Source organism: Vicugna pacos, chromosome 10 (genome assembly GCF_048564905.1).
Source record: "Vicugna pacos chromosome 10, VicPac4, whole genome shotgun sequence".
Lineage (NCBI taxonomy): Eukaryota > Metazoa > Chordata > Mammalia > Artiodactyla > Camelidae > Vicugna > Vicugna pacos.
The window spans coordinates 67,774,090-67,798,962 of NC_132996.1; the positions used below are offsets into that span (position 1 = coordinate 67,774,090).

The following is a 24,873-nucleotide window of genomic DNA, read 5'->3' on the forward strand; positions in this document are numbered from 1 at the left end:
CCCTAAATCAAGGATCCCAGGGGTGATGGAAGAAGTCATGATAACAGCAAGGGCCGCCCAACTCTGGGGGGGTCCCCATTTCCACTGCGCTCTCTATGAATCCCCCCTCCCCCCAAGTTGTGCAGGGCAGCCCTGGCACCAGCCATGTGGTTGCAGAGAGAGTGGAAACCCAGAGGCACTGCCCAGCAGCAGGAAACGGCATGCACCGCACATGAGGCCAGGCCCAGGAAGACCACAGCCAAAGACGCATGTGGACCCTGGGGCGAGGGAGGTGGGAATGAGGCCGGTGCCAATGCCCACAGGAGCGTCTCCAGCGACAGGCACGGCAAACCAGGGCCAATAAAGGCAGTGGTGGCGGCCCTGCTGAGACCTACTGTGAGCAAAGAGGAGTTCTACATGTTTTCTGGGACAAAGCAAGTATTTCCAAGTACCTACGATGTGCTGGTTTGGTGGGAGCCACAGGGGTGAGCCCAGGAAAGCCTGTCTCCTGCTACTGCTACCATCGCCACACCACACGTGCACATATCAATACTTCCAGCCGCAGCATCCTTCCCAGCGACGGAGAATGATGACTCTTATTTCAATTAGCCTCTTCCTGATTACCGGCGAAGTTCTGCATCTTTTCTCTTGCTTACTGACCATTTGTTTTTCTCCAACCAGGAACTGCCTGTCCACATCTTTTGCCCATTTTTCTTACTGATTTGTAGGAGCTCCTCGCATATCAAGAGAGGAGTGAAGCAGCAGCCTTGTCTTGGGGCAGACCCTCAGGGCCCCCCTTGAGGGTCCTCAGGCCTGGGAAGGGAGGGGGATTTACGTGGGGCTTTTGAATGCCCCCACTCCATCTCCACACCCCGCCCAGCTCCTGGCAGGCCAGCTTTGTAGGAAGACAAAGCACCTTCTGCAGGTGGGAGCCACTGCCAGGCCTGCATCTCAGCTGGCAAAACCCAGAGGGCTTATTTTTCACTACACTGAGAATTCTACACTGCCAGTGGCTGGCGGGGTTCCCAGATGGCACCCAAGGGGAACCAGCTGGTGGAGCTGGGTGTCTAGGAAGAAAGGATGACTTTCACGAGCCCAGCCCAGCTCAGTGGGAACCAGCCTGCAAAAGGGGCAGGTCCTGAAGCCTCAGGCTGACCCTCCCATTAGAATTCCAGGGCCCCCTCTGGTGCACATCATCCCTGCCCCTCTTCCAGCTATGACAGTCCCTAAAAGGTGACACAGGTGTGGAGGACACATGTTAGCTCTGCCCCTCACCCTCGGCCACCTGATCTTGCAGGGCCAGATGCAACCCTGCGGTTCATTTCCCTCCAGCATTTGCCATACATAGTTCAGCAGACGAACAACAGAGGCCATAACACTGATTTCCAAAGTCCATAAAGGCAGTAACCTTTAGGGAGTCGGGCAAAATAAAGCCCCTCCTCTCCCAGATTAATGGCTGCCGAGAGCCCTTACGGGGCTCCTCCTGGAGCTGCGAGTGGCAGGCGTAGGGCCAGCCCACAGGCTTCCCTGTACCAGGTGATAAACCACTGCCCAGCACATCTTCCAAGGGGCCACAGCAGCCAGGGAGGCTGCAAACTGCCTGCGTACCTTCTCCCTGACTGCCCTGCACTGGCTGCACTGGCTCCCCCCAAACCAAGGAGGGCTCATTAGCACCCTGTGCCCACCCATCTCCCACCTGTTACCAGGCTCCCAATAGAAGAGCCAGACTGCAGATTACAAGCAACCAGCCTGGTGCCAGCCAAGGTCACCCCACTGCAGCCAGGGCAGGAGAGACTGTCCATACTGAGGTGGGCACCTTAGGCAGCCAAACCCACTGTCCTGCTCTTCGCCATACTTGGGTTAAGCCCCCCAGGAGGACAAATAACACCATCACAAAGGTGGCCGCCATGACCTCCACATAGCAGGAGGGGGATGGGGTCCCCTAACCACCCTCAAGCTCTCCAAACACCTCGATCCTGGGTTGACACCCTGGCCACTCCCTAGAAATCAGCAGACGCCTAGAACTACAAGTGGTTACCATGAGCCCACTGCCCCTCATTCATTCACTCACTCACTCAAAGACGATGTGACATAGTGGAAAGTGTCCAGGATCTGGTCCAAAGTTCCTGACTTATCTGGGACCAGTCACTTACCACCCTAGCACCACTGCTTCCCAATCTGGAAAGTGGGAATACTAGAAGCCACCTCCTAGGTCATTGCTGTGATGATTACCTTGGGCTCACAGAGCTGCTAGATGAGGGGGGACCACTGCCTGCGGCTGTGGGGCAGAAGGCTGGGCTAAGTCTGGGGGCAAAGCATAGGGGGCATGCCTGCCTGCCAGAGGGGAGGGGGCCTGGGTAGAGACAGAGGGATGGATGAAATGACCCCAACAATCCCTTCCAGGCAAGGATGAAACAGGGTCAGGAGACAGAACATCCAGACACTAAAAATCCCACCTTCAGGGCAGATCCATTGAGCAGCCAACAGCTCCATGGACAAGGATAAGGGAGGGGACCAACCCCCGGGCCTGTGGGGCCCCCCACTCAGAAGTCACTCCTCCTTCTCCAGGATTAAAACATATCGTGACATGAAATTAGCCACGGGCTCAGCCTCTGGCTTAACCACAAAGAAGTGGAGAGAAATGAGGCTCTTCTAAACAAGGATGCCCTCTGCAAAGCAGACCCTGCGGTCTCCGTGGGAACACGAACGGTGGGGGAGTAGGGGGCCAGCCCACGGGAGCTTGGGGTGGGCTCTGCGGGGCTCTCCAGGCTGGCTGTGGGCTGAGAGTCGGCATTTGCATGGAGAGCCTCTGTGGCTCTGGAATTTATGCAGCTGCCTGTGTGATTCCTAAGGCGAGACAAATCTCCAGGCCGCTTTTCTCAGCAGGAACAAGTCTTTTCTTCAAATCAATGGTGACACATTTTTAAACTCTGATATTAAGGAGGGAAAGATTTTGCTGGCCCCTGGGGGCAACACTTATTAGTCACTGGCTCATCTGAGAGAAGTCACAGTGGCAGACCCAGTGGGCCTGAGCGAGGCAAGCAGCCCACAGGCCAGGCCGCTGACACGCGTCAGCGAATGGACCGCAATAAACAGGAGGGCAGAGGGGCCTCCCAAGTCAGGAGCAAAGCGGTGCACTGAGAGAGTGAGACTGGAGGGGGCTCTGGAGCGAGCTATGAAGCATCTGCAGGGGAAATAAAGGATAGTTGGGAGAGAATGAAGAAAAAAGGGAGAGAGTAGAAAGAAAGAGAAAGAGGCATTAAGCTGGAGTATATTTGAATTTCCAAGTTTAGAGTTACAGAACCTGAAGTCTTGTTTCCCATTTTGCTATGGCTGCCAGGAAGCTCAGGGCTGCTTTTCTTATTCAGTTGCAACAGATTTGTTACAATGGCCTAGTTTTGAGATATCTTCTGGATGTGGCCATGGTAAGTGCCAGGAGCCAAGCTGCCCCAAGCAGTCACCAAGAACATAAAATACAAGGGTGGGGATGAACCATGGTCCTTCCATGGTTGACCAGACACCAGTATCCCATGGTAGGTGGTAGCACTGAGCAGAACCAGGAACCAGGTGAGAGGCTGGCAGGTCAGAAAGTACGTCATACCAAGAACATCCAGGCCAAAGGGTTCCAGGTGTGGCCAAGAGCACAGAGCACATTCTTATGAGATGCCCAGGCAGCATCCTCCCCTCATTTATTTCTTTTTATTCCTGGTTTAATGGCTCCCCAGTTTTATTATGCCTATTTTTCAGTGGAAATAGGTAGGTTAAACATTTAAAAAAAAATCAATTGCAGCTCAAACGTCCACTTGCTCAGTGATAACAGTCACCATTTATTGAGTTCCAGCGGCTTGTCGGGCATTTATACACATCTCCATCCTCTCAGCGACCTTTGGAGGGGATGTCACTCACCCAGGTTTACAGACAAGGAAACCGAGGCTCAGAGGGGAGATGTATCCTGGTCAAGGTCAAAAGAGCCAAGGCAGCCCTGTCCTATCTGTCCCCTGACGTGTCTCAAGCTCCAGAGCCCAGCACCCTGCTCTGTGCACCAGAGGGGACTCCCATCTGCCTTGTTAGTAGGGAGATGAGTCTGAGTCAAGGTCAAGGCCAGGGAGGCACAAGAGGTGGTCAGGTGACCCAGAGAATTCTAGCACCCCCTGGCCCTGCCTATGCCACCCTCGTCCCCTCCCTGCCAAACCCCAAGGCTTTGGCTACAACCTGCCCCACCTTTGTGTGACCCGTGAGCCTCACCAGAAAGTTCCCTGCGGGCTGCCAGGCAGGTTTCAGCTCCTTTGGCAGAGCTGCAAAGCTCCCATCACAAATGTCAATTCTGGGCCATTTGCTTCATAGATTTTAATGTTCCTGTTTCTCCTCAACATCCTCAGCAAGGCAGCTCTTGCTTTTCAAAAGGGATGTGGCGTTTGATGCTGTTTAAACCTACGTGAAATACAGCCAGGCAGCAATAATAAAACAGACGCGAGGCCTGCCGGCAGGGGGATAGCTGACAGCCGGGCCTCTCTCTTCCCACATGCTACGCGGCCACCGCAGCTAAGCTCCTATTTTTATGGCAATTACAATGTCCGAAGGAGGAGGGGGGAGCAGTGATGCAGAGGAGGAGGGTGGGTACCGCTGTACAAGGACCACTTGTTGCCATTGGGAGTGGGGTGCAGCCGATGGGATTTTAATGAACCAAAGCGGGGGATGCCAGCAAGCCACGTCCGCCTGTGCTCGCTGCCTCCCAGGCCCATTGTCAGACCCAGCATCACATCCCAGCACCTGTCCTCCCTCGGAGCTGCAGCCCAAGCTCCTGATTCCCAAGTCCTCACTGGCTTCTGACACTCCCACATGGACATAAATAGCTGCGGTCCCTTCCCTGTCCGGTGTGCAGGCAGCAGGAGTCTCCCCCAACAGCTGTGCCCACTGGGCGGCCTGCTTCCACCCAATGGTCCTTGGCTGTGATCAGTCATTAGTTCTTGTCCTTTTGTGTCCCTCCTGGGGAGCTACTGTGCAGACATCCTCGGGAGGCCCCCACCTTGGAGGGGCACTGACCATGTGCTGGCCCTGTCCAAGGAGGGAGACCTGGGATCAGCGGACCAGCCCCTGCCCTCCAGGGGCTCCAGTCTAGCGGGTGGTGCACTGAGATACCTCACCGGTAAGAACAGTAGTTGTCACTGACTGAGCCCCTCCAGCGCACAAAGCATTCCAGGCACTAACTCATTTTTCCCTGTTTATCCTCCCATGAGGTGCACATGTGGAAACTGAGGCCCAGAGATGCAGTCAGTGGAACCGGATTTCATCCCAACCTATTTGGTGAGCAGCCATGGCCCTAGCCTCCAGAGGCCTCTGAGGCCAACCCATGCTGCACGCCTGGGGGCCCTCCAGCCCAGGCCGGGCCACATACCCACCCCTAGGACAGCCGCACCCTTTGCATAAGTGAGCAGTCAAGATTGCAGGGCAAGGGAGCCCTCAGCCCACAGGAAACACGGCTGCCAGCAGGGCCTCAGGAAGCATCAGCACAAATAATTTGCAAAATAAATAAATGAGCCCAAAAGGTGAGCTTCTGAAATGCATGAAGACCCCTGAGGAAGGGAGAGGGAGGGAGGGCTGGAGGCTGCAGGCGGCTTCGGCTCTGCCAGCTCAGGCTCAGCTGTGGCCATCGAGCTCTGACAGGGAGAGCATCAGTCAGCAGCCCCACGGTGGGGAGGGGGAGCACCCCCCCGCCCCGCCTTAATGGCCAGTGCCTAACAGGCTGTTCCCATGTGACACACACCATCCCCGACAGAAGGCAGAGAGGATGCTGATAGCCCCGCCGCAGTGGGGAAGGAGTGGGGCGAGCCCGCCTGCCCTGCATGCTCATGGTCAGGAGACCCCAAATCCAAAGGGCTGGCGGTCAGGAGGGGCCCTCCCTCAGCCTCTCTGGGCCCAGCAAGTGCTCAGCTCACCACAGGAAGGACAGGAAGGAAGTGCCCTCAGCATCCCCGTCCCCAGCCCAACCAAGCACTGGGCGCGCAGCAGGCCCAGTTCCATGGGTCCGAGCTCCCCCCTCCCCACCCAGAGAAGCAGCAACAATCGCAGGCACAAGAGCTGGCATTTCTCGGGTTTCCTCTATCCCAGACGCTGTCTGCTGAGCGTTCCCCACCAATTGTCTTCTTGCAAACTCACAAGGACCCGGGATGTGGGTCTTTAGTGCACTCTTATCCCCGTTACAGATGAGAAAACTGAGGCTCAGGAAGGTGAAGGGACTTGCCTGAGGTCACACAGCTGCTGCCCAGTGGAGCTGGGACTCATACCCAGGTGCAGTGTCCTGTGATGGAGACTCCAGGGAAGATGGGGCTGCCTAGAGTGGGAGATGGGGAAACGAGGGCTGATCCTTCCACTCTCTTTTAGGTCATATTATGTCCTAGAGGCCACCCCAAGTTGGGCTCAGGCCAGGTCTCATCCAGGAGTCCCCAGAGTCAGGGTCTGACACATGTGTGAGCCCACTCGAAGGGACTGGAGACAGCAGATTCAACCCAACACTCCTGCAAACAGCACTGTCTACACAGAGCTAAGTGTTGAGAGGAAGGCAAGGGGTCCCTGGTTCCTGGGGGATCCCTGGCTTTCACGTGCTGCGCCAGACCCCCATCACCTCCTAGGGACACAGGGTACCCACGCGTAAAATGGGCAGGCAAGCCACAGCCTCCTGGGGCGGCCTGAAGCCGGCTGGGCAGCCCTTTGACAAAGCGCTGGCGGATCATTCCAGGAGAGCGAGCCAAGGGCTGCAGATCCAGCCCTTTTCATGCTTGGCCAATTTAATGGTCCCCATTAATTTCAAAACACACACATTCCCACAAGCTCCAGCCTCCTCAGCTCAGTGCTTGGGGTGGAAAGCACGTCAGGGACACAGGCTGGCACACAGGCGCGGGTGCTGAGGCCAGGCAGCCTCAAGGACGGGGGAGCTGGACACAGCGTACTCAGGCTGCTCAACAGGGGGCGGCGGGCAGCGGAGCCCACTGGCCTTTCCTAACCACGTGTCTGCTGTGATGGGGAGAAAAAGGCCCCGGAGAAAGGGCCCAGTGCTGGGAGTCAGGAAGGCCTGCTTTGCCACTTCCCTGCTGTGTGACCCTAAGCAAGTTGCCATCCCACTCGGCTTCAGATGCTCCCATCTTCCCCTACAAGACTGCAAATGCCTTGGGGGCAGGCACGGGGTCATTGAGCCTCACAAGCAGTCTTCCACTGTCCTCACCTGCACAATGCTTTTGTCTCTTCCAGCCCTGACTGCTATGACCAACCAAGAAGGGCTGGATGGGGTCTGGGCTGGGGCAGGAGGAGGGGGCCCAGATGGGGTCACTGGTTCATCCAGTCCCTCTCGCTGTCCGACCAACTCTCAAGGGCCTCTGATCACTCATTCATTCATTTATTGAGTCTCCCAGGACAAAGGGTCATCGGGTCCAGGGTCCACGGCCCACCGTCATGTTCCCTATGGAAGGATGGGAAGGATCTGGCTAATAAAGGGACACTTGGCAGAAGACTGTGGGGCAGAAGGACCTTCCAGGATCCTCAAGTCCTGCACATTGGCCAGAGCTCGGCTCACTGGACCAGGCCCTGTGAGCCCTCGAGGGAATCTCAATAATTCAGGAGGGATTCATCATTTATGAATTTATGTAACTGCTTCTTGACCTTGTGGAAATGAGCCGCCTCCTCCTGCAGTGGTGGAAATCAGGGCTTGGCATTGTCTCCGGTGTCCTGGGCTTTCTAACGTGGGGAGGGTGCCACCTGGACCCCAGGCCTCCCTGTTGGCCTCCCAATCCACTCTGCCCCTCACCCCCAGACTGGACCCAGAGGGAGCTTCTGAAAAAGCAGACCCGATCACTTCCCTCTCAAACCCCAAGTTCTACAGATGAGGATTTGATTCCTGGCTCAGCCCTTTACTCAGCAGTGTGGCCCCACACGTGCCTCAGTCTCCTCATCTGTAAACTGGGGGAAGAGTAGGGTGTGCCTCAGAAATGAGGTGATGTTCCCATGGGCAGCCCCCAGCCCAGAGGGAACACACATAACAAGCTCTCCCCAGAGGCAGGGCTCCGTAGGGGGTGCCCGGGGGCAGGAGCTGGAGGCCACCACAAGGCCTCGTGGGGCCAACGAACCTGGACCCATCTTTCCTGCATTGACCACCTGCTGCGCCAAACACCCACCCCACTTGTCTATTTCCCTGTAGTGAGGACAGATGACAACACACTCGAAGTTTTAAACCAGAAAAGGGAACAAAGAGAAGGTATTCCCACTTGCCCTAAAAAAAGGGGTGATTTCCTGGAGACTCTGGAGCCTGGCAAACCTCCCTTCCCTGCGCCACTGCTGTTTACCTGTGTGGCCTTAGGTAAATTGCTTCAAGTCTCTGAGCCTGTTTCTCATTGACACCTTGGGGCTGATATAACACCAGGAGGCCAGGAGAGGTGGCATGGGGTGTGAATATGGCCTAGACCTAGAGGGGGACCCTCAGCTCAAGGGGACTTTGGCTCATTCCAAGACCCCCAGAGCTTCTCCTGACTCCCACCTGCCTCACCTCTCCCTGACAGCACTCTCCCTCTCTCCCCCTAGAATGTCCTTGTCCAACTACTGACTCAGCTCCCCACTTTTCAGCTCAGGTGCTGCCTCCTCCAGGCAGCCTTCCAGATTGCCTCCCACACTTGCAGGTGCAACTCCCATCCCTCCTACACTCTGTTGTCCCTTTCCATTCATATGTTTCACTCTACATTTGGAAATTGAGGTTGAGTCTTTTGTAGCCCAGGGCCTACCACAATGCCTGGTGCACAATACACCCCACCCGTACAGCTGCTAAATGAAGGGCCACACATGAGTTCGAATTCTGACTCAGTCACCTGCTGAGCAGGGGCATCGTCTCTCTGCCTCTGAGCCTCAGTTTGATCACTGGAAATAGGGATCAGAGTCCTGTCTGCCTGGCAGGGAAGCCAAGTGGTCAGCACGGAGACAGAGGTCTCAGCTGTGCTCCCCTGGGGCCAGATCCCGTGAGTGAGGGCTCACAGGTTCCCGCCCACCCTCTCTGCCCACTACGGAGAGGTTGCTGCTGAAGGCGGCTGTGGAGGCCCGGCAGGCAAGCCTCAGCAAACACATTTAAATCTGAAGTGACAGATAAAGCGATTTATGGCGACAGTTTAGCGTCAGATCACTTCCCACAAGGCAGTCGGCATCCCTCGGCCCCCCTGCCTGCTAGTCCATCAAGGCGGTCTCTAAATCACTGACTCCGAGCAGTGGCCCAGGGACAGTGAGGGGGCCAGGCTCTTCGGGCCCTCCGGGCAGCAGAAGGGGTGAAGCAAGGCTTGGGGAGAGGAGGGTGATCTAAGCAGCTGGCAGATTTTTACAAATCAAAGGCCCAAGACTTAAGGAAACAGGGCGCCACTTCATGCCTTATTTTAAATAAATAAGCAGCTTAAAAATCTCCCTGTGAGGCCAGCTTGTCGCCGTGAAACACGACACCCGTTCTGCATGGTCCAGCCTGCATGCCTGGGCCCCTCAAAGGCTCCCCTGACCCTCCTTGCCTCCCGCCACCTCCTCGCAGAATTAATTGGTCCCTGAGGCGTCGCGTGGCACTTTGTTCAGACCTTGCTTCCAGTGCTGTGTCACATTATATCCTACTTAGTTGCTCTCATGCTGACTTCCTGATAGTAATTTACCGGGGGCTTGCTACGCGCCAGGCCTGGGCCCTGCACCGGACGGGCCTGAACTCGCGCTATCCTCACACTCACCCTGGGGAGGGGCCAACGATGCTCCATTTTTCAGATGGGGAAGTAGAGGCTTGGAGTGCTGGGATTTCGACCTGCCCTTGGCCTCTGTGCCCACGGCCCCAAATTGCTGGCCTAGGGCAGTTTTATGGTGAAAGATTCTGTCTGTATTTGCACAAAGCATCACATTCACCCCTGCTCTGTCCCGTTATGCCCTGAAGGCCAAAGCCGGCAGCGGGACCCTGGACTGGCCAAGAATGAGGGTCTTTCTTTGTACTGGGACATTTCCTGCCTGGGACTCAGCTGTCTGCTGTGAAGTAGGGGCCCACAGGCACAGGCCTAGTAAGCTGGGAACCTCAGGGGCACAGAAGTGACCCAGTCAAGGTCATGCTGCCTCCCTCCGCTGACCCTCCACCCTGTGGCAGAGAAGACATTAACACTCCAGGAGACCTCCTAGACCAGAGCTTTCTCTGGCAGAGATGCCAGGCATGGCTATCCCCAGACACAGCCAGGGGGACATGGGGCCAATCTGGAGAGGCAGGCACAGCCCCCTAGAATCTCCTGCTCCAGAATGGGGGCCTGCAGGGGCTCCCTGGCTGATCTCGCCAGCGTGGCAGCCCAATTTAATTAAGATGGATGCAGTGTGCCCCCATGGGCAGGAGCCGTGGCCGGCACAGATGGTGGGAGCCTGAAACTCTCCAGGCTCTGCCCGAGCAAGTGGCCTCGGCCAGCAGCCACTAGGGCAGGACCAAGGATGGCCCTGGGAGGCCTGCCCTTACCAAGGGTGGGAGGGGGTTTGGTCCTGTCCCCTGTGACCTCAAGCCCTGCGACCAGCCAGGCAAACACTCTTCTACTCTCTGCTCTAGCCTCACCTCCACATACCATATGACATACATCACACCACACACACATCACAGCCACACACACACCACATACACCCCCAATCACCTCAATTACCAACAGAGTAGGGTAAAAATCCAGTCCTGGACTTCAAATGCTAGGGGGACAGTTGGGAAACTCTGCTTTTCCAAAGTTGGGAGTGAGGCCATGGGTGGAGCCAATCTTTGGGGAGGGGAGGAGTGAGGGGGCAGGCAGGGAGGGCATCTGGCCCCTGCCTCCTACAAGGATCCCTAGGTCCTCCCCAGGGAGGGGAGAGCACCCACAGGGCAGGAAAACCCCAAGCCACGGCTCTTCAGGATGGAGAGGGTCCTGAGGGTATCGACCCCTTCTCTCACCAGCCCTTCCCAGCCCCTCAGACTCCCCCTCCATGATCCCTGCAGCTGGAGCAAGGCCCAAGCAGGATGGCACCTTCCCTACTCCTCCCCATCTGGCCTCAGGCACAAAAAGAGACCCTCCCACCCCCAGAAAATCCAGATGCTCCACAGGGGACCTCAAGCCCCCAGCCCAGTCTGACCCCCACTACTCTCCATGGGCCACCAATCCCACGCAGCCAACACTGCCCTTGGTTTCAAACATAAAATTAAAAAAATTCCCACCCCGAGATAATTGCTCGCTCCTTTTCCCCATTGTGGTGGCTCCGAGGAAGGCGCTGGGAAGCAATTATTCACGGCTAATGATTATAATCAAGTCAAATAGAATTTAATAGACACGTATTCTCTTCCTGCTTGAAACTTTACATATGAATTAAGCACATATGGGTTTCACGAGGAACAGACCAGATTTATGCAGCCCCGAAAAGCCTCGCGTTACCGCGACTTTTATTCCGCTAATAAACAGGCTGATTTACAGGCGCTGCTGGGCGCGGGAACCGCGATCTCCGCTGCCCCCTGGTGGGCGGCGGCCCCCGCTGCGCCAAGGCCATGGGGACCCGGCGGGGAGGAGGTTGGAGGGTACCAAGCCCACCAAGGACCCGCGAGATCTTATCGGTGCTAAGGCCACCCAAACACCGGGGCTGGGCAAACCTGGAAGGAGGGTCTGCAGGGGATGCAGACTATATGGAAGCCCCACATCCAGGACCCGCCGCGGCCGTTTTCTGGGGTTCCAGGCCGGTTATGGGTTCTCCCTACTATGAGACTCTTTCTCATACACCAAGAGGTATTAAGTAAACTGAGGCAGGCAGGGGGAGGGTTACACTGCTCATCTGTGGGAGAAGCCCAGCATCCCTTGGCATCCCTAGGACAGGGCTGATATCCAGAGTGACAACGGTGGCATCAGTTCCAGCACCAACAACAGCAGCAGGTGCTGAGGGCTCAGTTCGTGCCAGGCACTGCATGAGCATCACAGTTTATGAGCATCAGCTTCTAATGCCCCCAACAAACCAGTAGGTGGGTTTTCCACCATCCCCATCACATAAGGAGGAAGCAGAGGCCCTAGGAGGTACATGGAGAAAGGGAGACCCTAGAGAGATGCAGCAAACACTGCCATTCCCAGTCCCGGCAAATCAAAAGGAGCCAGACCGAAGTCCTCTCCAGAGAGCACAGGAGGCTGACAGAGCCGCTACACTCTCAGGAAGAGCCATTAATCATGCCTGCAGCGCACGTATGACCTCCAGAGCCCCCACCCAACTCCATCTGCATCCCAGCTGACACCCTGCCTTGGTCCCCACACCTTGGCCACCAACCACCAAACTGGCTAGGAAGGAACTGATAAGATGCCCCGTTTTTCCCTCTGACCACTTTGCAGCTCAACAAAAGGACCAGCAGGGTGCCTCCCACACCCTTGCCAGTGACTGACAGGGCTGGGACACCAGGCAGGGCAGCCTCATAGGTCTGCGGCACTGTCCCCTCAGCTGGGACCCCAAGGCTTGGTCCTTGCACCTAAGGCCAGTCCCTCCAGGGCCCAGGCGTCAAGAAGACCCTTCTCCCCGGGCCACTATGACATCTGCCAACCTAGCTTGACCTTTCTTAGCCCCATGTCTCCGCAGATGGAGACCTCACTGCCACCCACTGTCCTAGTGGCCCAAGAGAAACACAGCAGAAGACGCGCCAGCAGAAACTCAAAGGTGACCTCACCTCCCCCCACTGCTCAGAGTCAGAACTCCTACAATCTTGTGCCTGGTCACCTGTGTACCGAGACAGGCAATGTCGGGGGAGGGAACACTCTTGTGACCACACAGTTCTGCGAACACCACTGGGGAGATATACAGCAATGCCACTGTTGGAAATGCAACCGAGACCACAGACCCAGAGAAGCCACCTCTCCCCAGGTCTCCTGAGCCCAGTCACTGAGCGAGAACAGCATGGGCACCACCAAGACCCAGAGTCCCTTGGCCGCTCCACGCCCTGGCCAGCGCCAGGGTCAGACAACAGCTGCAAGCCCAAGGGTGAGACGAAGGAGATCTGAGATGCTTCTGGGGGTGCCTGAGACTGTGCAGGTGGGGAGCGGGCTTGCACAGTGGGGCTTCCCTATGAGTCAAAGCCCAAGATGAGAGGGTCTGCCCAGGTCTGCAAACCCTTCTCTAAGGAGGAGGCTCCTTCTTGCAATGCTTGGCAACCACTCACCCTTGATTCAGCCCCTACTCGCCCTTGTCTCATGAACCACCTGTGCACCTGCTAGACTTGACCCCCACCTTGACGCCCCACTCCTAATCTCCAGCAGACAACTGCCTGGGAGGAGAGCAGCCAACTTCCTCCCTCTCCCAAGAGGGAAGAGAAGTAGCCGGTTCCTCGACACATCACAATAAACTGCCAAGCCAGCAAGAGCCGCAGCAGGAAGCTGAGCATGGGTGCAGGGGCCTCTGCCCCCACCCCTCCTCTGACATGCTCCCCCGACATCCTCGCCTGCCCCAGTCCGAAGTGGGCAGGGCTGGCAGAAGGCGGAGGAAGGAAAGCAGTGGTCAGGGGCATCTGCAGCCCCCAAGGGCGGACCACCCAGATCTGGCCTCCGCCTTCTTGGCAGGGCAGCCGGCACAATTCCAAACGCAATTCCTTCCCAGCCGCTAATGGGTCTCAGAGCTTCGAGGCAGCTCGGCCAAGGCGCCCCCAACACGGTGGGTCAGGGTTTCAAGGAGAGAGGAGTCCGCGCTGTTGACGTGCTGGGCTCCCACGGCGCCAGCAGGCCATCCCCATTCAGCCACCCGAGCCTCACTGGAGCCAGGTGGCGTCCACTCATGCCTGGCATAGTGATGAGGCGGCCACCCTGGTCTCTGGCTCAGGCCAGCCAGAAGCCCCCACTTACCCGCGTTGACGATGGCGTCCACCTCCAGCTTGGTGATATCACCTCGGAACAGGGAGATTTTCTCATTGAGTTGCTTGTCTTTCTTGTACTTGGGCTCCTCCACCTTCACGGTCACTCCTGGAACAAGCAGAGGCTGGGGGTGGAATCACAGGCCAGGCAAGCCCCCATCAACCGCCCTCTACCTCTGGAGGCAGCCTGCCACGTGGAGACCAACGAACCCGGAATGACAGCCCACTCTGATTAAGCACCTACTATGTGCAGCAGCACACCCTCATCTCCCTAAATCTTCACGACAATGTTACACTTGGGTACAGTATTAATGCCATCCACCCCCATTTTACAGAAGATGTAACGAGGCCCAGGGAGGTTAAGTGACTTGACTCGGGCTCCCCGTTACCAGGCATGCAATTTGCGGGGCCAAGATGCTCACCAGCACGCATGCTGCCGGCAGCTACACCACAGCGGCAAAACCAGCTCCAGCAGCCATGGGGTGGTGGGTCTAGGGCTCAGTTTCCCAACAATACAATGGGGATAAAAAGCGAATTTACCTCAGGCTGTGTTAATAATTAAATGAGGTGATGCTGCAAAGTGCCCCGCACCTAGCAAAAACCCAGTAAACGACGCTGCCACGTCTTGGCCTTGTCTGTACGATTCTCCCAAGACGTGGATCTGAAGGGGCCGCCCAGCAACTGGCCGGCTGGGCCTCCCCAGCCCAGGGCCTACCTTTTGCTGTCTCCTTCCACGTTGGGATCTTCTTCAGCCTGACAAAGTCCCGGCAGAAGTAATGTTCCTCCCGCTGCTTGTCACTCAGGCCTTTCAGAAAGGCTGCAGGGACAGGGTGGGGCGGGCAGGAAGGAGAGTCAGGTGGGCCCCACCGCCCACAGGACATTTGCCTCCTCCAAGGATGCAAACCTCCTTCCCACAGGCACATGGGGAGGGGGCCCAGAGGGAGGGCCCCTAGAACATCTTGCCCCGCCCTCTTTGTTAGAAGGGGAAACGGAGGCCCGCAGAGGTGGAGGGCGTCTGTCAGGCATCAGACCTGAGTTCAGAATTCAACTCTGCTACTTTCCAGTCGTGTCCACACCTCTGGGTCCCTAATGCTTCATTTACAGAATGGGGATGAAGACAGCCCTTGCAGAATAATGTCAAGCTTATTCATACATGCTAAAGCCAGGCAGGCTGGTGGCACTGAATCAGTTATATCAATCAGTTACATCCTCATCATCATTTTCAGAGGCTGCAGGACACAGGGAGCCAGGACAACGTCCTCCTCAACGAGCCACAGGGCCAGGCAGATCTGGTGCCTGTTTGTGATGTTGCCCCAGCTCTAGCAAAGGGTCCCCCACAGATAGATGCCCAGTTGGGGCCTCCCCCAGCACAAATCAAGGGAGCAGCTGGAACTGTCCCCATTTTACAGATGAGGAAACAGGTTCAGGGAGGTTAGGAGGCTACTCATGGTCCTGCAGTTGGTAAGTGGGAAGCCTGGCCTCTCATCTGCTCACAGACTCTGGGTCCACCCAGGCTGGTTCCCTTGCTGGGGCCCCTGGTGGCACCAGGTAGGGAGCACGACCGGCTTAGAGGCAACTCTCCTAAGCCACGGTCGAGGCTCGTGGCTCGTGGGCTCCCCCTGCCGGCCTGAGGCCAGGTGCACAGCCAGGCTCTCAGCCCAGCCTTGCCCCCTCCACCACACACTCCCGAGAAAGAGCAGCCCCCAATGATCACTAGAAGAGGGGACAACCAACACAAAGACCACAGACAAGATACTCAAAAAGCATCAGAAGTCGTGCAGAGGTGGGAGGGCAATTTGAGGGGGTGGCGGGAGAGGTAGGGTTAGCCTGCTGGAGGCTTCTGTGGAAAGGCTGCGAGGGGCAGGTATTCAAGAAACAGGTGGGTCCCCTGTTGTCTTGCCAAAGTCAGTGCATCCAAGCCTCTGCTCCTAAGGATGTGTGAGGAGCCTGGAAAGGGCCCCATTCACACTCTGGCTCCACACAATGGTGAATTATTATAGAAGGCTTGTTCCACCCTGAATCTGCTTCAACTCCTGCTCAAAGCAGAACCACACTCTCCAGCAGCCACTTCCCCACCCGCTGCATAAACACCTACCACGTGCAGGTCCTGCTTTTGGTGCCGGAGATACAATCCCTAACAAGGCAGACGTGGTCCTTGCCCTTGCGAACTTACAAACCAGCAGGGGAGGCAAACTCACACTCAAGCAAGCAATCCAAACTTCAGGAAGGGCTATGGAAGGGACCTTCAGGGGCTGGGAGAGGCAGTAACAGGAACCCCAGTCCCAGGGGCTTGGCTGAGACTGGGAAGAGGAATGAGAAGTAGCTGGGCAGGGAAGGGTGTTCCACCAGCTGGAACAGTATGTTGGCTGAAATCCAGGGTGCAGGGCATGGGTCAGGCACAGAGGAGAGTGACCCTGAGAGGGGGCAGGGCCAGGGGCACCTGAATCAGATTTAAAATGCTTCCACCAGATAGAGATTAAAAATCACCCCCTCCCCACCTCAAGGGTCTGCCCTCCCCATGATCTGAGAAACAGGCCAAGGGCTCGGACTTGAACGCTCCTCTCTTTGTGTGTTGAGGGGATGCGGGGTGGTGCTGGCATTTGAAGGAACTGAAGTGCTTCTCCAAGCCTTGCTTGTCTCCTATAAAACAGGGATACGGAAAACTCTCTCACATTAAATGAGAAGCAGAATAGGCCTAGCTGGGCACAGAACCAAGCACTCAGCTGCCGGCAGACGGTACCACCAAGCATAGGACAGGCCGGGCTCCATGGGCTGTGCCTCCCCCTGGTGGTTTGAATAGACCAGTCAATTAACACTCACCCTCACCATGCATCAAGCCTGGGAGGCACCAGGGGTCTAACTGAGCAGAGGGGAGGCCGAGACAGCTTCCTGGAGGAGGCAACCCTAATGTCTCTGGTCTGCCCCAGAGCAGCAAATCACTAGAGAAAATCTCACAACCAGGCAGAGGCTTCCTCTAAATTCTTCACCTCCCCCAGGTGGCTACTCCATCTGCTGCTTGGGAAGTGGGTCCTTCCTCCCCCTTCTCTCGCTCCCAAGCCTACCCTGCTCATCCTCCAGGCCATCCAGCCATCAGATGCTGCCTCCTCTCCAAAGCCAGGAACCCACACACACACCTTCCCACACCTCGTCCTCCTTCAGGTCACTGGCCACCAAGGTCCCTCCTCCCAGCCAAGGCCACAGGCTCTCCCTCCTGTCTGCCTGTCTGCCCTCAAATGCCCTCTCATGTACCCTGTTGTTTAGAACAAACCCTCCTTCGAACCCCGCATTCCACGCCCTGCAGCTGTGGCCTCATTTCTCTGCCTGCCCCCTCCACTGTCTCCACTCCTGGTCTCCACCTCCTCCCCCTCATGCCCCCCCTAGCCTCACCTCTTCATCAAGGCCAAGGTCAGAGGCACTACACTAGCCACTTGACCCTATGCAGTGGTCCTTCCTGGCCTCCTGGGTGCACTCAGCACCCCCGGCTCCTTCTTCCTCACCAGGTCCCCATTTCTGGATCCCACACAGCTCACTAGTCCTCCTTCTCAGTCTCCTCACTGCCTCCCCCTTCCTTAATCTACACCTCTCTATGGGTTTTCGCATCAGTTCCACGCATTCAAAAACCCTCTTTGAGCTCATGATCCCAAGGCTGCACCTCCAGCCCCTTGTCTCTTCTGAGCATCTGCTCCCCAAGGCCTGTAGCCTGCTCTCATCCTCAGACTCCCTGTGTGCAAAACTGAACTTCCGGCTCCTTCCCCACAAAACATTCCTTTTTCACCCTTCCATCCTCCCTCCTTCTCAGTGAAGGGCCCTTTGCTAGGGTCTTTCTCTTATTCCCCCTTCCAACCATCTGTAGGCTGATTTATCCCCAGAACACAGAGAAACCAAGGCTTCTGCTCTATCATTGATCGTTCCCTAGACCCTTCTGGAAGCCCCCCACTTCCGGTGGACTCCCTGTGTCTATCCTATGGTCTGCTCCTAACACAGCAGCCCAGAGACCTTAGGAACAGAAGTCAGAAACTCTCTGTGTAAAGCTCAGTTTAAACTCCAAGTCCTTACCTGGGCCCACGTGAGAGCCTGCCTCTCTCCCAACCTCCTCATGTGCTGCCCTCATGGCAACGGCCACATCACTCTGCCTCCTCCCCCTCCACCTTTCAGTTCCCCCAATAGCCAGGCTGTTTCCTGCCTCAGGGCCTTTGTACCTGCTGGCCTCCTGCCTGGTCTTCCTTGACAGTCCCCTCTTCGTGGCCCTTCCCACCTCCCAGAGTTGCTGCCTCCCCGACCATCTGTGCTTTATTCCTTACTTGACCTTGGCACACAGGGATCTGCTGTGTTTATGTTGGATTCCTGGCACCTGGCACAGCATAAGGCATGTGTGATTGTCCCTGGGCGTCTGCGGGATGAATCAATGAACCAAGGAGCTGAGACCTGAAGGTTGACGGCAAGTTTGCTAAGAGAACAGGGTCTTCTGGGTGGAGGGAACAGCGCATGCAAAAGCCCTGGGGTTGGAGAGAGCACTTGGGTGGGGAAACGGAGAGAAACCAAATGGTTGGACAGGAGAGCAAAAGCAAGGCGGTAGCAGCCTCTCCGGCTTGTCTGAGGCATGTGCTGGGGCAATGTGCCAGCCCAGGACCAGGCCACAGCTGTGATTTTGATTCTGCTCTTGCTCCTCAGTCCCACTAGGTTTGGGCTCATGAGCTCCCAACATCACGTTCACAGGCGAGGTGCCTACCCTCTCAGCCTCAGCTTTCTTATCTCGACAATAAGGGTAAGATAGGCCTTCCCTGGCACCCAAGCTTGCTGCGAAAGAAAATATTTTATAAACTGTCAAGAGCAATATACACACCAGATACACTCGCTCCCTCCTGTGAGTGAAATAAGGCCCAAAGAGAGCAAATGAAAACGAAACTTAGGAAGGGAAACATTATTTTTCCAACTTGGGGCATAGCAGGTGGAGGAGCTTTTTAAGTTATTTGGGTCCCCATATTTGTCACCTTGCCCAATTGTGAGTTCAGACATCCCCCCTCCGAGGCCTCAGTGTGCCCCAGGGCAGGTACTCACAGCAGGCTGGACCTGTGGCCAGACAATGAATGCACCTGCTGTGACACTGGAGGGATGGGTCAGCCAGGCCCCAGACCCACCCCATAGGACTCCAATGAGGGGAGCCCTTCTGGCTGGGGCAGGCCCCCCATGGAACCAGACTGGGACGCCCAGAGATGACTCAGGTACCTTAGCAGACACCATTTGGCCAATGCCACCACCTTGCTTGCTTAACAAAAAAATGAAAAACCATCCCTGGCCACAGGCAAGCAAAAGGAAGTCGGGGCGGGACCCAGCCCAAGGCTCTCTCTTGCACCGACCTCCCTGTATCCATGTACTGGTCTGAGTGGCCCACCCTACCCGGCCCCCTCTCTCCAGCAAAGTCCAAAAGACAGCTCCACTCCCTGAAAATGGCAAAGGAAGATCGCCAGAGCCCCGGGCTCTTCCACCAGCTGTGACTTGGGGACACCCATCAGCCTGCCCTTCCAGCCTACGGTCCCCAAGTGCACACCTCACGAGGCCAGCATGCGGGGTGTTGTGTCCTCATCTCCAGAACAACACTGCGACCTGGCTGGCCCCTGAGGAGCTATGTGCTGCACTGATATGATTTATGGGAAAGGAGAAGCCAGCCGAGCAACCGAGCACCGTCTTCACGGCCTCAGCATCAAGAGGGGAGGAGCAGCAGGACCCGTAAGCCAGGCATATGCCCCACGCATTCATAACACGCTCCACCTCCCTCTGCCAGAAGGCCGGGTGCAGACTTAAAGCACAAGTGAGTTTTATTTTTCTTATAAAAGATGTACAACATACGTTTTAATCCTCTTTCATTTTTGGAGAGGCGAGAGTATTTCACAGCCCAGTGAGACAGGTGCTGTAAAAGATGTTTGCAGTAAATTTTGATGGGGAGGCCTGACCCCGGACGAAGCTTTCAGCGGCTCCTGGGCATGAAAGCCGGGCTGGAGGAAGCAGGCTGCGCCAGGACCATAAAGTGCAGTGGGCGAACGGGAATTCAATGATGTGTTTTAAGAAGTGTCTTTATGGCACTTTGCAAGACGTCACGGAGGGAGGCTCCTCTTCTGGAGGAGGCCGGGTAGGCAGAGCTGATGCCCTGGGAACATGGCGGCAGGGGCATTCATCACCTGGGCTCACCATTCCCCAGGAGCAAGGACTCATCAAAGCCCACAGCACAGGAGACAGCATGAGGAGCTTTTCTGCTCTCCCCAGGCCTCCTCACCTCCACTGCACTGGGATGTGCCAAGGTTGTTTCCCTAGAAGACAGGTGGGAGAACCCCCCCACCACCACCCGCTGCCCCTATTCCCAGGTGTGCCTGGAAAATTTCCCGGTTCGGCAATCAAATCAGATAAATCATCCGCTCTGAGTGAAGTCCCACAGGATTGAAATCAGTCCTCCTCCTGCCCCGTGCAAACAGGCTGGAACACAGGAGCCCTATCCTGAGCCACCGGGGGAGGAAATAGGGCTCAGAACACGTGGGTCTGGGCTCCAGCATTTGAGACCATGAGGGAGACAAGTTTACAGGAGCCAAGTGTCCCCACAGCCAGAAGAGAGCAGTGAGAGGAGACAGGCCCGAGGGTGACAAGGACCTTTGGCCCCCTTTGGCCCCCTTGTACAAAATTTCAGATGTGCTCCCAGCACAACATACAAATCAGGTGCTGCTTGTCCCATTTTACAGATGAGGAAACTGAGGTTCCAGGAGTGTGGAAGCAGTGGTGCCAGGGCTTGCCATGTCTGATGACACCAATGCCCATTCTCTTTCTTGCACACAGCTCTGCCCCCACTGCAGGTCAGAAGGATGATCTGCGCCCTTCTCCTGGAGGCCAGGCCCCTCCTATAGGGACAAAGCCCCCAGATACCCCAGTGCCTGACCTTAAGTCCCCTCATGCCCAATTCCTTACGGCAGAACTGTTTCCAATGTGGGGCTAACGGGTATAGCTTAGTGGTAGAGCATGTGCTTGGTGTGCATGAGGTCCTGGGTTCGATCCCCAATGCCTCCATTAAGGGAAAAAATAAAATAAAATAAAATAAAATAAAATAAAATAAAAAAAAATCAAACAGTATGTTAAAAAAAACAAAAAAGACTGAATGTCCCCTAACCAGGAAGGTCCAGCCTGATGGTATTTACTTACATAGAGGGAGAATGGGCCAGCAGAAGTGGGCAGTTGGGAGGAGAGTATAGCTCAGTGGTAGACTTTGCATGCACAAAGTCCTGGGTTCAATCCCCAGTACCTCCACTAAAAACAAACAAACAAACAAACAAACCTAATTACCCCCCCAAAAAAAGAAAAAGAAGTGGGCAGTCAGCTTGAAGACGGAAAAAAGGAATGCCCAGAGCCCAGGCAGAATTTGGCCATCTGTCCAGAAGACTCACTGGCCGTGGGCTGAGGTATTCTGCACCCGGGGCCAGGAGCAGATACTCAACAGGTGCAGTACATGGACTGAAATACCAAGTAACAGCCCGGGAGAAGGGCATCCTTGGTGGATAGGTGCACCCCTGCCAGGGAAGCTTGTCCAGCCTGCCCCAAATCATTCACCCAGCTCCCCAGCTGAGAACACATGCTACTGAGCAAACTTGAGACTATGATTTGGCTTCCACATGGTTTTTCTACAGGGAATACAGGGAGAGGAGATCCTGCCCAGGCACAGGTGAGTTTCCAGACTTACTGCTATAATATTTCCTTACCGTGAACTGTACCTCAACCTTCTGAACTATACCTCAGTCTCTTGTGAGTTTGGTTACTATGTGCCAGTCTTTGAAAGAGGATCATCTCATGTACAGACAGGCATTTAGGGGCCTGTGTCAGTATATCCCTAAGAAAAAGATGAGCACATGTCCATCAAAGACATGTACAAAGATATTCAGAGCAGCTTTATTCCCAACAGTCCCCAACCAGAAACCAAACGCCCATCACCAGGAGACTGAGTACACAAACTGTGGTACATCCATACCATGTAATATCACACAACAATAAAAAAAAGCAAACTGTCAGTACAGCCAATAATGTGGACAAATCACACAGATGTTAAGTAAAAAGAACTGGATGTGCTGTATGCCTCTGGTGATATGAAGTTTAAGAAAAAGAAAATAGATAGGAGAGTGATTAGCTGTAAGGGGTACTGAGTGGAAAGGGGCTAAGAGGAACCTTCTGGGGTGATGGCAATGTTCTCCATAAGTCGGATACTTAGGTAAAAGTACACTGACCGTACTTTAGGTCTGTACATGGAGTGTACTTCACTGTACAATATAACTCAGTGGAATGTGTAAATTGAATATAACAAAGAAAAAGTTTGAGGGGTCTTCAAGGATCAAAGTTTGGACCCCAATTAGAGACAGAGTCCAGCTGGGACAGCCTCCCAATGTGGTGGTCTTAAAAATATGTCCCAGATTCTTTGATCCTCTTTCCTTTCAAAGGCAGAAACCAATTTCCCTCCTCTTGAATATGGGCTGGATGCTGTGACTTGATTCCAAACCCTGAATAAAGCAGAAGAGACACGGTGGGACTCTGCCCCTAGGTCACAAAAAGGCACTGTGGCTGTTGGCTTGGTCTCCTCAGGCGCCTGCTCTAGGGTCACGTGCTGGGGGATGTCAGCTGCCATGTCAGGAAGACACTCAAGCAGCCCCAAGGTGAGGAACTGAGACCTTTAGCCAACAGCCATCTGGGCAGGGCTCACTCTAGCCCTCACGTGTCCTAGTGACCTCCCGAGAAATAAATGTTTGCTGTTTTAAGCCACTAAGTGTTGGGGTAATTTGGAACCATGCAGCAGTAGATAACTAAAACACAGAGATCTCTCTGTGTCTTGCCCCTACAAGCTACCATCTAATGGTTGCTGGGGGCTTCACACCTAGTGCTGGGGTTCCTGGGGCCAGCCCCCCAACACTGCCCCCTGACTGGACACTAGAGCTCAGGCGGCCCCATCTGCCGTGGCTTCTTCACAGCATTAACCTTTATCCTAAGTTCCGTGAAGGCAGGGCCCTTGACTATCCCCCCTGCACCCTAACAGTGCTGGCTACACAGAAGGACTGAATGAATGAATGGAAATCCCAGCTCCTAGCAGAGAGACACCACAGCAGCCTGGGATTCCCTGGCCCCTCAGCCTCCTGAGGTCTGGAAGTTTTCAGCAGAACCAAGGAATGGGAGGGGGCGGAGAGCTGCGTCCTAGAAAAAGCAGCAGTTTGGGGAACAGGTGCCTGGGCCCCTGACCTCCCCAGCTCTCTTTCCCACCTCCCTGGGTCGCTGTTCTCTGACAGAGAAGGGAAAGCAGGCCCCCTTGTGGGGACAGTCCCCTTGCCAGAGGGCCGGCCCCCTACTGCTCGCCCTGACCAGTGTTCCAGGGCCAGGGCCGAGGGATGACGAGCACTCCTTGTGTTCCCGGAGCAGTCAAGTGTTTCCTGCCGGCGCTTTAAGATCCCAGCGAAGGCAACGCAATTCACGACAGGGTAAGTGATCTTAAACTCTACCTCCAAACCGGAGAGGATGCCTTCCTTTTACCCCCAACCACAGCCCGCCCGCAGGCCTGCCTTCCCAGCCCCATTGGCCAAACCCACTCCACCACACAGGCCCAGCCAATGAGCTACCAACCCTGCCCTTTTGAAAGGGGATCCAGTGGGGAATGATCACAAGAGCTCAGGGAGCAGGCCCTGAAGGGCAGGGGCAGCTGGATGGACAGCAGGGCTATTTGGGGCTCTACAGGTCAGGTTGCCTGCCTTCCCTGCTCTGTTCTGGGTGCAGAGTTCAGCCCTCAGGCTCATGCCCACCAGGACTCACCCCCTGCCCTGGAGTAGGAGAAAATGGCTTGATTTCTGTGGATTGGGGGTGGTGGGGTGTCACTGTTCTCAGAGACACAGTGCCCCATCTCTGTCCTACCACCCAGTTCTTGCCCTGTGTCCCCTAGGAATGAGGCAGAGACTGCTTACAGGTGGCCAGAGGCCAGTGATAAGGGCAAAAGGGCACTAGACCACGTGCCCAGAGAGGCAGGCCCCTGGGGGTAGGAATGGGGGGTAGGTGGAATGGGCCTGCCCAGGGAGGCCAGTCTTTGTGACTATCTGACCCCACCAGGTGGGACACCAGCCCCAGAGCTGTCCCCTTAGCCCATTCCCTGCCACTCTACTTAAAAACCCACCACTTGAGAAACCAAATAACACAAAGCTTGGGGAGTTCAGAGCCTAATGTCAGATATGAAGCAAACTCCCAGTGACCTTGGGCTATTCAGTTCAGGCGCTGGGCCTCAGTTTCCCTCCTACAACAGAGTAAGGAGGTAGATCGTAGATCATCTCTGGGGGAGCCCTGTGATCCATTCCAGTGGGGTGAGGCCACCGTCCTCACACTGCCCACAACCCGGGGACCTGGACCTGGTCTGGGGTGAAGTGGTTTATGGCGCTGGGCACATGGGGGCGTAGCTGCGAATGGGGGTGGTCCATATAGGGTACATGGAGCCTCAACTTCCCCAGGTCTCTGGGGTGGAGGAGGCTGCTGGTGGGGTGTCCAGCTGGAGAAGGCCCACGTAGGGCCTCCCTCGCCCCTCGCGCCCCCCTCCTGCTTACACTTACATTTTGCCTCCTTCCAGTCGGTGGAGGTGCTGAGGTCCACCTTCGCCGCCATGGCCAGGGGGGACCAGGTGCGCACCCCGGCTCTCCGCCCCACCGCCGCCGCCCCCCAAATCCCAACTCCCGCTGGGGTCCTCGTACGGGGGTCGTAAGCGCCCAAAGACGCCGGGGGCCCGCAAGCACTACTGCAGGTCCGCGTGGCACCCGCCAAGGGGCCGGGCCAGGGGCGCGGGTCGCAGAGCAGCTGCCCCGCCGCGCGCAGCTGTGCCAGGCGGCCGGACACTCGGCTCTGCAGAGACATGAGCGGGCGGCGCGGGGCGGCTTCCCCGCCCACTTGGACTCTATTTACGGTGCTCGGGGAGTCTCTCCCTTATTTACTCGGGGACCTAGTGGTGCGTGCCAGCCCGCGGCGACCTGCTCGGAGCCAGCGGGCCGCGCGGC

General features: G+C 56.1%; 1 protein-coding gene across 2 annotated transcripts in view; it reads right to left on the reverse strand.

Moving 5' to 3' along the window:
- MACROD1 (mono-ADP ribosylhydrolase 1) overlaps nt 1-24,873 on the reverse strand; it is a 142,990-nt gene extending 118,117 nt beyond the window's left edge. For both annotated transcript variants that reach the window (XM_072970189.1, XM_031690825.2), the window contains exons 1-3: nt 24,436-24,873; nt 14,550-14,651; nt 13,827-13,943 (exon numbers count right to left, since the gene is read on the reverse strand). In XM_072970189.1, coding sequence (XP_072826290.1) covers nt 13,827-13,943; nt 14,550-14,651; nt 24,436-24,733 — 517 coding nt within the window. In that variant the 5' untranslated portion in view covers nt 24,734-24,873. The remainder of the gene's footprint in view (nt 1-13,826; nt 13,944-14,549; nt 14,652-24,435) is intronic.